The sequence below is a fragment of the Heterodontus francisci genome, unplaced genomic scaffold (genome assembly GCF_036365525.1).
Source record: "Heterodontus francisci isolate sHetFra1 unplaced genomic scaffold, sHetFra1.hap1 HAP1_SCAFFOLD_1387, whole genome shotgun sequence".
NCBI classification, from domain to species: Eukaryota; Metazoa; Chordata; class Chondrichthyes; order Heterodontiformes; family Heterodontidae; genus Heterodontus; species Heterodontus francisci.
Window position 1 is genome coordinate 17,303 of NW_027140535.1, and position 13,283 is coordinate 30,585.

Genomic DNA, 13,283 nt, shown 5'->3' on the forward strand with positions numbered 1-13,283 from the left:
GCGCTCCCGCTTCCCGACCCCCCTCTCGCGCTCCCGCTTCCCGACCCCCCTCTCGCGCTCCCCGCTTCCCGACCCCCCTCTCGCGCTCCCGCTTCCCGACCCCCCTCTCGCGCTCCCGCTTCCCGACCCCCCTCTCGCGCTCCCGCTTCCCGACCCCCCTCTCGCGCTCCCGCTTCCCGACCCCCCTCTCGCGCTCCCGCTTCCCGACCCCCCTCTCGCGCTCCCGCTTCCCGACCCCCCTCTCGCGCTCCCGCTTCCCGACCCCCCTCTCGCGCTCACCGCTTCCCGACCCCCCCTCTCGCGCTCACCGCTTCCCGACCCCCCTCTCGCGCTCCCGCTTCCCGACCCCCCTCTCTCGCGCTCCCGCTTCCCGACCCCCCTCTCGCGCTCCCGCTTCCCGACCCCCCTCTCGCGCTCCCGCTTCCCGACCCCCCTCTCGCGCTCCCCGCTTCCCGACCCCCCTCTCGCGCTCCCGCTTCCCGACCCCCCTCTCGCGCTCACCGCTTCCCGACCCCCCTCTCGCGCTCCCGCTTCCCGACCCCCCTCTCGCGCTCCCGCTTCCCGACCCCCCTCTCGCGCTCCCGCTTCCCGACCCCCCCTCTCGCGCTCCCGCTTCCCGACCCCCCTCTCGCGCTCCCGCTTCCCGACCCCCCTCTCGCGCTCCCGCTTCCCGACCCCCCTCTCGCGCTCCCGCTTCCCGACCCCCCTCTCGCGCTCCCGCTTCCCCGACCCCCCTCTCGCGCTCCCGCTTCCCGACCCCCCTCTCGCGCTCCCGCTTCCCGACCCCCCTCTCGCGCTCCCGCTTCCCGACCCCCCTCTCGCGCTCCCGCTTCCCGACCCCCCTCTCGCTCCCCGCTTCCCGACCCCCCTCTCGCGCTCCCGCTTCCCGACCCCCCCTCTCGCGCTCCCGCTTCCCGACCCCCCTCTCGCGCTCCCGCTTCCCGACCCCCCTCTCGCGCTCCCGCTTCCCGACCCCCCTCTCGCGCTCCCGCTTCCCGACCCCCCTCTCGCGCTCCCGCTTCCCGACCCCCCTCTCGCGCTCCCGCTTCCCGACCCCCCTCTCGCGCTCCCGCTTCCCGACCCCCCTCTCGCGCTCCCGCTTCCCCGACCCCCTCTCGCGCTCCCGCTTCCCGACCCCCCTCTCGCGCTCCCGCTTCCCGACCCCCCTCTCGCGCTCCCGCTTCCCGACCCCCCTCTCGCGCTCCCGCTTCCCGACCCCCCCTCTCGCGCCTCCCGCTTCCCGACCCCCCTCTCGCGCTCCCGCTTCCCGACCCCCCTCTCGCGCTCCCGCTTCCGACCCCCCTCTCGCGCTCCCGCTTCCCGACCCCCCTCTCGCGCTCCCGCTTCCCGACCCCCCTCTCGCGCTCACCCGCTTCCCGACCCCCCTCTCGCGCTCCCGCTTCCCGACCCCCCTCTCGCGCTCCCGCTTCCCGACCCCCCTCTCGCGCTCCCGCTTCCCGACCCCCCTCTCGCGCTCCCGCTTCCCGACCCCCCCTCTCGCGCTCCCGCTTCCCGACCCCCCTCTCGCGCTCCCCGCTTCCCGACCCCCCTCTCGCGCTCCCGCTTCCCGACCCCCCTCTCGCGCTCCCGCTTCCCGACCCCCCTCTCGCGCTCCCGCTTCCCGACCCCCCTCTCGCGCTCCCGCTTCCCGACCCCCCTCTCGCGCTCCCGCTTCCCGACCCCCCTCTCGCGCTCCCGCTTCCCGACCCCCCTCTCGCGCTCCCGCTTCCCGACCCCCCTCTCGCGCTCCCGCTTCCCGACCCCCCTCTCGCGCTCCCGCTTCCCGACCCCCCTCTCGCGCTCCCCGCTTCCCGACCCCCCTCTCGCGCTCCCCGCTTCCCGACCCCCCTCTCGCGCTCCCGCTTCCCGACCCCCCTCTCGCGCTCCCCGCTTCCCGACCCCCCTCTCGCGCTCCCGCTTCCCGACCCCCCTCTCGCGCTCCCGCTTCCCGACCCCCCTCTCGCGCTCCCGCTTCCCGACCCCCCTCTCGCGCTCCCGCTCCCCGACCCCCCGCTCTCCCGCTCCCCGACCCCCCTCTCGCGCTCCCGCTCCCCGACCCCCCTCTCGCGCTCCCGCTCCCCGACCCCTCTCCCGCTCCCCGACCTCGCTCTCCGCGCTCCCGCTTCCCGACCCCCCCCTCGCGCTCTTGCTTCCCGACCCCCCCTCGCGCTCTTGCTTCCCGACCCCCCCCTCGCGCTCTTGCTTCCCGACCCCCCCCTCGCGCTCTTGCTTCCCGACCCCCCCCTCGCGCTCTTGCTTCCCGACCCCCTCTCGCGCTCCCCGCTCCCCGACCCCGCTCCCGCTCCCCGACCTCGCTCTCGCGCTCCCGCTCCCCGACCCCCCCTCGCGCTCCCGCTTCCCGACCCCCCCTCGCGCTCCCGCTTCCCGCCCCCCCTCGCGCTCCCGCTTCCCGACCCCTCTCCCGCTCCCCGACCTCGCTCTCGCGCTCCCCGCTTCCCGACCCCCCCTCGCGCTCTTGCTTCCCGACCCCCCCTCGCGCTCTTGCTTCCCGACCCCCCCCTCGCGCTCTTGCTTCCCGACCCCCCCCTCGCGCTCTTGCTTCCCGACCCCCCCCTCGCGCTCTTGCTTCCCGACCCCCTCTCGCGCTCCCGCTCCCCGACCCCGCTCCCGCTCCCCCGACCTCGCTCTCGCGCTCCCGCTCCCCGACCCCCCCTCGCGCTCCCGCTTCCCGACCCCCCCTCGCGCTCCCGCTTCCCGCCCCCCCTCGCGCTCCCCGCTTCCCGACCCCCCTCCTCGTGCTCCCGCTTCCCGACCCCCCTCGCGCTCCCGCTTCCCGACCCCCCCCCCTCGCGCTCCCGCTTCCCGACCCCCCCCCCTCGCGCTCCCGCTTCCCGACCCCCCCTCGCGCTCCCGCTTCCCGACCCCCCCCCCCTCGCGCTCCCGCTTCCCGACCCCCCCCCCCCTCGCGCTCCCGCTTCCCGACCCCCCCCCCCCCGCGCTCCCGCTTCCCGACCCCCCCCCCCCTCGCGCTCCCGCTTCCCGACCCCCCCCCTCATGCTCCCGCTTCCCGGCCCCGCCCCCTCATCCCGACCCCTCTCGCGCCCCCACTTTGCCCTCTCTGGGCATGCAAGATGGAGAAAGGAGCAGGGGATGTGTATGAGCGGGGAGGGAAGGCAGGAGAACATGGGTGGTGTGCATGAGTGGGGGAGAAGCAGGGAGGGTGGCTGTGGCTAGTGGGAGACAGGGCAGGAGAGGAGGGGGCACGGATGAGTTCGAGAACGTGTGTTGATTGTGACGTTAGTTGCATGACTTGTTAGCACTAACTCACACGTGAAGAATGACTATATCGTGAAACACCATAGAGTGTCTGGTGGCTATGGATCTGTACCCCTTGGGTAAAAAGTGAGGATATTGATGAAGGAATGTAGTTTATGTAGGCTTTGTGTGCAGTTACAGCGAAGGAGGGAGAGTGGGTGGGCGGAAGTGAAACCTTTCCCATCTGTATTCTTGCAGCTACTCCTTGTTGCTGTTCTTTTGTCTCACAGAAAGTGTTGTCTGTTTAGCTGGTGAAACTGGATGTATCCGCGGAGCTGGAGACCTACAAAGGCAGTCGGCAGGGGCTGGATGACATGTTCACTGAGGCCCGCAGACAGCTGCGAGAGGAATCAAGCATGCGTCAGGTGAGTGACATTTAGCTGATTGCCCTTCAGGTTGTGGTTTCCTGTGGATGGCATTTGTGGATTGGTTAGAATTCCCACTGCAATCATTGGCCGGTTGCTGGCTCCCATTGCCTCCCTTCCGACGCATTGGGTGAGTTACTGAGCTCAGCCTTCTCTGGGGTGAACTTTCCTGCCCACAAGAAGAGTCATTCTGGTTCATCTTCATACGTGGCCTCTGTCATGTTGCCTCTCTGAATTGGTGTCTAGGAAATAGTAAGCTGGCAGTGAGAAATGACAGCAGGATAAAATCTGATGCTCCTTTCTGTTACGTTATAGCTATTACAACTGCGCTGCAAGAATGCTTTGATTCCATGTTGATTAAATAGTCCAGTGCAGCAGGATGAATGGGATCGGCATCGGGGACCTGCTGGAGCTCTGGACAGAAATCAGAACAAGAGTTAGAAGGGTGAAGGCATGGCCAAAGAATTGAGTTTTGAGGAAGCTTTTTAATGTGGCGAGGAATGTTGAATATGGATGGGTTTAGGAAGATGTTTGAGTATAGGGGCACCATGGACGAAGGTGGAAAGGAGGGAGGAAGAGATGCACGGTGGGGCATGACCCAGCATTCACAGCCTTTTAAGGGAGAAAGCTCTAGATTTTCACTACCCTTTATGTGAAAATGCTCCCTGATTTCACTCCTGAATGGCCGAGCTCTAATTTAAAGGTTAATTCCCTTTATTCTGGATTTCTTGCAGCTTGGGCACAGTGTGTGAAGCTGGGAGTTTGGTAAGCGAGGGAATCTTTAGGGTTAATCTCTTACTAAATCTAGTCTTGTTTGCATTTAACTAAAATTTGCTGTTTGTTTCTTACAGTCTTAAGCAGGGATAAACAAGCTCTCTACTGGAGAGCAGCTGAACCTAGTTAAATAGGTAGCTTGTTTAAACTGGTTTCTGCAGCTGTAGCAGAGTTGACTCATCTGAGTTTCTGGTAGTATAAATACAGGGTTCTGGAGTGCAGCTTGTAGTTTGGTGAGGGAGGGAGTTAGGTGAAGAGGGGAAGGAGATGCTCCTTTCTTCTATCTTTCTCAGCAATGTCTCAGTGCAACTTAACTCTTAGTGTTAAAGGTGGATAGGTTTAGGAAGATGTTTGAGTATAGGGGCATTATGGATGAAGGTGGAAAGGAGGGAGGAAGAGATGCACGGTGGGGCATGACCCAGCATTCACAGCCTTTTGGGCTAGAGAGTCAGTGAGTATCCACTGTAAGGCACTGTGTGTAAATAGTTGCATAATAGAAAATGTATAAGTTTTAAATAACCCTTAACTACCTATAGGAGAACAGGAGAAGGAGCTGATTGGTGAGTGAGTGTCTGTAATTCTACATTCTTCCAGCAACTAGTTTAAAAGGAAAGTTAAGGTATGGCTGGGCAGCTTGGCCAAGTGGAATGTGCTTTCTGTGGTATGTGGGAAGACGTGGACGCTTCAAGTGGCCTTGACTAACACGTCTGCAGGAAGTGTCACCAGCTGCAGAAACTTCATCTCTGGGTTTTGGACTCGAGCTGCAGCTGGAATCGCTGTGGTGCATTCATGAGGCTGAGGACTAAGTGCATGCACCACAGTTTAGGAAGATGGTCACACTGCAGGTTAGGAGCATTCAGGCAGAGAGAGAATGGGTGATCACCAGAAAGTCAAAGAGGGCCAGGCAGGTAATGCTGGAGTCCTCTGAGTAGAGGCTTGCTCAGGTCAGGAAAAAAAGAACCCGACCGAACCACAGCGGACCCGAACCCGGCCCGGCCCGAGTCCCTCTGATTTTGCCCCGAGCCTGACCCGACCATCCCTTTATTTACCTTCCGACTGGGAAGTTCCACGAAGCTGCAGCGCATGTGCGATAACATCATAGTGACGTCACTCAGTTTCGTCCCAGACTCCCAGCTCAGGTAAGTTTTTTTTTTTAACTTCAATACTTACCAGCAGAGCACTTACCGTATGGGCCGGACCCAACCCACACCCAACACATGTCGTTGGTTCCCGTCGGGTTCGGGTTGGGTAGCAGGCCTCTACCTCTGAGTCTATCTCGCTCACAAACTGGTTTTCCATTTTGGACACTGGTGAGGGCAATGGTTCCTCAGAGGTGTGTAGCAAGAGCCAAGTTCGGGACACCACGAGTGGCTCAGCTGCACAGGTGGGAAGGAAGAAGACTGAATGAGAAATAGTGGAAGGGGCTTCAATAGGGGAACAGACATGCATTTCTACGGCTGTACATGTGACTCCAGGACGGTATGTTGCCTCCCTGGTGCCAGGATCAATGATGTCAGAGTGGCTGCAGGACATTTTTAAAAATTCATTCATGGGATGTGGGCGTCACTGGCCAGGCCAGCATTTATCGCCCATCCCTAATTGCTCTTGAGAAGGTGGTGGTGAGCTGCCCTCTTGAACCGCTGCAGTCCATTTGGGGTAGGTATACCCACAGTGCTGTTAGGGAGGGAGTTCCAGGATTTTGACCCAGCGACAGTGAAGGAACGGCGATATAGTTCCAAGTCAGGATGGTGTGTGACTTGGAGGGGAACTTGCAGGTGGTAGTGTTCCCATGTATTTGCTGCCCTTGTCCTTCTAGTTGGTAGAGGTCGCAGGCTTGGAAGGTGCTGTCTAAGGAGCCTTGGTGCATTGCTGCAGTGCATCTTGTAGATGGTACACACTGCTGCCACTGTGCGTCGGTGGTGGAGGGAGTGAATGTTTGTAGATGGGGTGCCAATCAAGTGGACTGCTTTGTCCTGGATGGTGTCGAGCTTCTTGAGTGTTGTTGGAGCTGCACCCATCCAAGCAGGTGGAGAGTATTCCATCACACTCCTGACTTGTGCCTTGTAGATGGTGGACAGGCATTGGGGAGTCAGGAGGTAAGTTATTCACCACAGGATTCCTAGTCTCTGACCTGCTCTTGTAGCCACGGTATTTATATGGCTACTCCAGTTCAGTTTCTGGTCAATGGTAGCCCCTAGGATGTTGATAGTGAGGGATTCAGCGATGGTAATGTTGAATGTCAAGGGGAGATGGTTAGATTCTGTCTTGTTGGAGGTGGTCATTGCCTGGCACTTGTGTGGCGTGAATGTTACTTGCCACTTATCAGCCCAAGCCTGGATATTGTCCAGGTCTTGCTGCATTTCTACACGGACTGCTTCAGTATCTGAGGAGTCACGAATGGTGCTGAACATTGTGCAATCATCAGCGAACATCCCCACCTCTGACCTTATGATTGAAGGAAGGTCATTGATGAAGCAGCTGAAGATGGTTGGGCCTAAAACACTACCCTGAGGAACTCCTGCAGTGATGTCCTGGAGCTCAGATGATTGACCTCCAATAACCACAACCATCTTTCTTTGCGCTAGGTATGACTCCAGCCAGCGGAAGGTTTTCCCCCTGATTCCCATTGACCTCAGTTTTGCGAGGGCTCCTTGATGCCATACTCGGTCAAATGCTGCCTTGATGTCAAGGGCAGTCACTCTCACCTCACCTCTTCAGTTCAGCTCTTTTGTCCATGTTTGAACCAAGGCTGTAATGAGGTCAGGAGCTGAGTGGCCCTGGCGGAACCCAAACTGAGCGTCACTGAGCAGGTTATTGCTAAGCAAGTGCCGCTTGATGGCACTGTTGATGACACCTTCCATCACTTTACTGATGATTGAGAGTAGGCTGATGGGGCGGTAATTGGCCTGGTTGGACTTGTCCTGCTTTTTGTGTACAGGACATACCTGGGCAATTTTCCACATTGCAGGGTAGATGCCAGTGTTGTGGCTGTACTGGAACAGCTTGGCTAGGGACGCGGCACGTTCTGGAGCACAGGTCTTCAGTACTATTGCCGGAATATTGTCAGGGCCCATAGCTTTTGCAGTATCCAGTGCCTTCAGTCATTTCTTGATGTCACGCGGAGTGAATCGAATTGGCTGAAGTCTGGCATCTGTGATGCTGGGGACTTCAGGAGGAGGCCGAGATGGATCATCAACTCGGCACTTCTGGCTGAAGATTGTTGCAAATGCTTCAGCCTTATCTTTCACACTGATGTGCTGGGCTCCCCCATCATTGAGGATGGGGATATTTGTGGAGCCACTTCCTTCAGTTAGTTGTTTAATTGTCCACCACCATTCACGGCTGGATGTGGCAGGACTGCAGAGCTTCGATCTGATCTGTTGGTTGTGGGATCGCTTAGCTCTGTCTATCGCATGCTGCTTACGCAGTTTGGCATGCAGATAGTCCTGTGTTGTAGCTTCACCAGGTTGACACCTCATTTTGAGGTATGCTTGGTGCTGCTCCTGGCATGCCCTCCTGCACTCTTCATTGAACCTGGGTTGGTCTCCTGGCTTGGTGGTAGTGGTAGAGTGGGGGATATGCCGGGCCATGAGGTTGCAGATTGTGGTTGAGTACAAATCCGCTGCTGCTGATGGACCACAGCGCTTCATGGATGCCCAGTTTTGCATTGCTAGATCTGTTCGAAATCTGTCTCATTTAGCATGGTGATAGTGCCACACAACATGATGGACGGTATCCTCAATGTGAAGACGGGACTTTGTCTTCACAAGGACTGTACGGTGGTCACTCCTACCAATACAGTCATGGACAGAAGCATCTGCGGCAGGCAGATTGGTGAGGATGAGGTCAAGTATGTTTTTCCCTCGTGTTGGTTCCCAAACCACCCGCCACAGAGCCAGTTTAGCAGATATGTCCTTAAGGACTCGGCCAGCTCGGTCAGTAGTGGTGCTACCGAGCCACTCTTGGTGATGGACATTGAAGTCCCCCACCCAGAGTACATTTTGTGACCTTGCCACCCTCAGTTCTTCCTCCAAGTGGTGTTCAACATGGAGGAGTACTGAGTCATTAGCTGAGGGAGGGCGGTAGGTGGTAATCAGTAAGAGGTCACCTTGCCCATGTTTGACCTGATGCCATGAGACTTCATGGGGTCTGGAGTCGATGTTGAGGACTCCCAGGGCAACTCCCTCCCTACTGTATACCACTGTGCCACCACCTCTGGTGGGTCTGTCCTGCCGGTGGGACAAGACATACCCGGGGATGGTGATGGCAGTGTCTGGGACATTGTAAGGTATGATTCGGTGAGTATGACTATGTCAGGCTGTTGCTTGACTAGTCTGTGGGACAACTGTCCCAACTTTGGCACAAGCCCCCAGATGTTAGTAAGGAGGACTTTGCAGGGTCGACAGGGCTGGGTTTGCCGTTGTCGTTTCCGGTGCCTAGGTCGATGCCGGGTGGTCCGTCCGGTTTCATTCCTTTTTGTTGACTTTGTAGCGGTTAGGTACAACTGAGTGGCTTGCTCGGCCATTTCAGAGGGCATGTAAGAGTCAACCACATTGCTGTGGGTCTGGAGTCACATGTAAGCCAGACCAGGTAAGGACAGCAGATTTCCTTCCCTAAATGACATTAGTGAACCAAATAGGTTTTTACAACAATCAACAATGGTTTCATGGCCATCATTAGACTAGCTTTTAATTCCAGTTTTATTAATTGAATTCAAATTCCACCTTCTGCTATGGTGGGATTCGAACTCATGTCCCCAGAGAAATACCCTGGGTCTCTGGATTACTAGTCCAGTGATAATATCACTATGCCACTGCTTTCTTGAGAGGGAGGGTGAACAGCTAGAGGTTGTGATTCAAGCTGGTACCCACAACATTGGTAGAAAGAGGGATGAGGGAGCTCGGTAAGACATTAAAAAGCAGGACCTCAGAGGTAGTAGAATCATAGAGAGATACAGCACTGAAACAGGCCCTTCGGCCCACCGAGTCTGTGCCGACCAACAACCACCCAGTTATACTAATCCTACATTAATCCCATATTTCCTACCACATCCCCACCATTCTCCTACCACCTAACTACACTAGGGGCAATTTACAATGGCCAATTTACCTTTCAACGTTGGCTGTGGGAGGAAACCGGAGCACCTGGCGGAAACCCACGCGGTCACAGGGAGAACTTGCAAACTCCGCACAGGTACTACCCAGAACTGAACCCGGGTCGCTGGAGCTGTGAGGCTGCGGTGCTAACCACTGCGCCACTATGCCGCCCCTGATATCTCCTCTGATACCTCTCCCGTATCTCGGGAAGATTGGGAGATTATGACAAGCCCTTCTGCTAGCTTCAGTCCCATTTCCCTTCGCATCCTGGGATGCAAGCTATCCGGACCAGGCGACTTATCCACTCTAAGCTTGGCCAGCCATTCCAATACATTCTGCCCATCAATTTCCACCACATCAGTTACCTCTACCATTTCCATTTCCATCGATATTTTGTCAGCATGCTTCCAAGACCATGGGACCCACCTCATCTCGTGTATTGTTAGTCCCTGAGAACCCATTCCATTACTGCAAAACTGTGAGCAGCTCCAAATACTGATCACTACCGGAGGTAACATGCCTGTTTGAATAAAAATCCAACTCATGGAGTAATTAAGTGAGAGCTTGGCTCATATATAAATGTACTTATGCAGAATATTTTATTGATGTAAGATTGTGGTCATAGTATTATGAACACATTTAGAATTATTTATAAATTTTACGTTCCAGAGATTAAAATCAGCATGTAATGCACTGCACCTCACAGTCATTGTCAAAGTTTGTCTATTTCACAACAGTTGACTCTACTTCAGATGGAATTTGCTGTGAATTGACACAATTCAGTCTGCTGGATAGGCAAATACCGATGTTATTTACTTCTTCCTGAAGTGTTTTAAGTAAATCTGCATTATGAACATTATATCGTCACCATTGTTGTTTTACGAAGTGTAAAATTAATTTTAGGATCGTACCAAATTGCTCATTTGGTCCCCTCCCCCTCGCATCTTTCCACCTCTTCTCCACCCCCCCCCCCCCACCTCCCACTTAACCCCCACACACCTCCTCCCTTTCCCTCCTCCCATCCTTCCGCCTCTTACCCTCCCCCTTCCTCCCACCTCTCCCCCTTCCTCCCGCCTCTCCCCCTTCCTCCCGCCTCTCCCCCTTCCTCCCGCCTCTCCCCCTTCCTCCCGCCCCTCCCCCTTCCTCCCGCCCCTCCCCCTTCCTCCCGCCCCTCCCCCTTCCTCCCGCCCCTCCCCCTTCCTCCCGCCCCTCCCCCTTCCTCCCGCCCTTCTCCCCTCCCCCCCCAACCGTCCTCTTGCCTCTCCACCTCCCATCGCCTTCACCCCTCCACCGCCCTCTCGCATCTCCACCACACCCCCCTCCCACCTCTGTGTCCTCCTGCCTATTCGCCAGCCCCTCGTCCTCTTGCCTCTCTGTCCCCCATCTTCTTGCCTCTCCCCCTCCCCACCTCCCGTCTCTGGCCTCTCTTCCCATCCCACCCCACCAATTCTCTTGCCTCTTCCCCGCCAATCTCCCCTCTCCCGCCCTCTCGCCTCTTTCCCCCCCACCACCCTCTCGTCTCTCCCCCTCCCATCCTCCTGCCTTTCCTCCCTCTCACATCTCTCCCCTCCTGTCCCTCAACCCCCTTCCCATCCTCTTGCCTCTTCACCCCCCCATCACCCCCCCACCCCACCATCCTCTCACCTCCAGCCTCTTCCCCGTCCACCCGTTTACCCACCTGTCTGTCCTCTTTCCCCCCTCCCCCCGTCCTTTCGCCTCTTCTCCCTCCCGACATCCTTCCTCTTCCCGCTCCCATCCACCCATCTCTCCGTCCTCCCTCCTCTTTTCCCCCCCACATCCTCTCGCCTCTCCCCATCCCTTCCATCTCTCCCACATATTTCCCAGCACCCCTGACCCCCTACACTTTCCCCCACCCTCGTCTCTCCCTGTTCTGTCGCCCTCCCCGCCCTTGTCTCTCCCCTCCCCCCATACCCTCGCCTCTCTCTCCTCTATTGCTCCCTGCCCTCTACTCTCCTTCTCCCCCTGCCCTCGACTCTCCTCTCCCCCGCCCTTGACTCCTCCTTCTACGCCCTTAACTCTCCCTGCCCCCTTCACCTTTGCCTCCCGCTCCTCTGTTTCCCCCCCTCAACCTCTCCTTACAGGTCCAGTTTGTGTCTGGGCTGTTCAGTTCTTATCCAGAGCTGCTGGGGGAATGATGACATGACTGAGCTTTTCTTTATTGACTGGCAGGATGTGGAGAGTGACCTGTTGGTGCAGATTAACATGAAGCAGGAGATGGAGTTGGCCATGAAGCTGCTGGAGAAAGATATCCACGAGAAGCAGGACGCACTGATTAGCCTTCGGCACCAGCTTGAGGAGGTGAAGGCCATTAATGTGGAGATGTTTCAGAAGCTCAAGGTAAGTTGCTCTTCAAATATCAGCTTGAGAATTTAACAACACTGCACTATAGATACTGAGATAACTATTGAACATCTGGTTAAATTCCCTATTGCAATGATGTCCTTAAAAAAAAAAGGTTGGTCTGCCGTATTCTTGCACGCAGTATATTCTTCAGGTTAAGCAGGTTTTGCGGTCAGGAGATAACTGGACCAGGTTACCTCAATTTTAATTTTAAGCTCCTAAATTCATAACAATACAGGAAATTGCTGGATGAGAAAAGACCACAGTCCATCTAGTTTATCTTTCACCGTCCTGATAGGTGATATGATGAGAATGGAGTAGTTGACTAATCAGAGCAATCAATCTCTATTGATTAGTCTCAGAACACTCAGGCATGAGGCGAGGAAAACCCCAGTGGTCAAAAGATTAGGGAACCATTGGTCCAAAGTCCCCTGTTCCTCCCAAGAATTCTACATTGAACATGTCATGTCTTAAATTATTCACATACTGTACCTCAAAATGTTCTTCTTTGAAAGAAACCTTTCTAGTGTGCATTTGAATGATAGGGAATAGTATCTCCTTCTCCCATCTCTTTTGGGAGGCTGGTCCACTGGACTGGACACTGCTTCGGGAAGTCATGGAATAGGCTTATCCATGACTCCCCACAACTCCAGCTACAGGAATAGCCTGCTGCGGGAACAGATGAAGGAGATTCGTGTTGGGTCGGGTCAGGCGTGAATAAAAATTGAAAGGATCGGGCTCGGTGTGGGTTGGCTGTGGTCGGTCGGGCCCGTGTCGGGTTTTAATTTTATGCCCGAGTCAGGCTTTAGTTCCAAATTTCTACCATCCTTTATGTGTAGAATTGTTTCCTAATTTGGCCCTTGAAAGATCTTGCTCTAATTTTTTGACTGTGCCCCCAGGTACAATCAATAGAAATAGTTTCTCTCCACCTACCCTATCTGTTCCCCTTAATATCTTGAAAAATTAAATCAAATACCTAGTTACTGGGGAGGTACCAGTGGATTGGAGAGTGGCAAATGTGATACCATTATTCAAGAATGGGTGTAAGGACTTTTCTAGTAACTATAGGCCAGTCAGTTTAACATCACAGGTGGGTAAGGTTTTAGAAACAATAATCAGGGAAAAAAAATTAACACGCACTTGGAGATATTTGCGTTAACTAAGGAGAGCCAGCCTAGATTTGGGAAAAGGCAGAATGTGTTTGACTAACCTAATTGAATTTTTTGATGAAGTATCAGAAGTTTGATGAAGGGAATGCAGTGGCTGTTTATAAGGATTTTAAGAAAGCATTTGACAAACTACCACTTAAAAGGCTGGTTAACAAAATTAAGGTTCATGGAATAGGAGGGTCATTGTAGCTTGGACAAAAAATTGGCTTAAGTCAGAAAAGGGCAAGTAATGGTAAATAGTT

General features: G+C 56.1%; 1 protein-coding gene across 1 annotated transcript in view; it reads left to right on the forward strand.

The window, feature by feature from the left end:
- Nucleotides 1-3,524: 3,524 nt before the first annotated feature.
- The window catches only part of LOC137360105 (RUN and FYVE domain-containing protein 2-like), a gene marked incomplete at its 5' end in the record, with an annotated part of 57,736 nt that continues 47,977 nt past the window's right edge, over nt 3,525-13,283 (forward strand). The window contains 2 exons of the mRNA XM_068025679.1: nt 3,525-3,641; nt 11,702-11,869. Coding sequence (XP_067881780.1) covers nt 3,525-3,641; nt 11,702-11,869 — 285 coding nt within the window. The remainder of the gene's footprint in view (nt 3,642-11,701; nt 11,870-13,283) is intronic.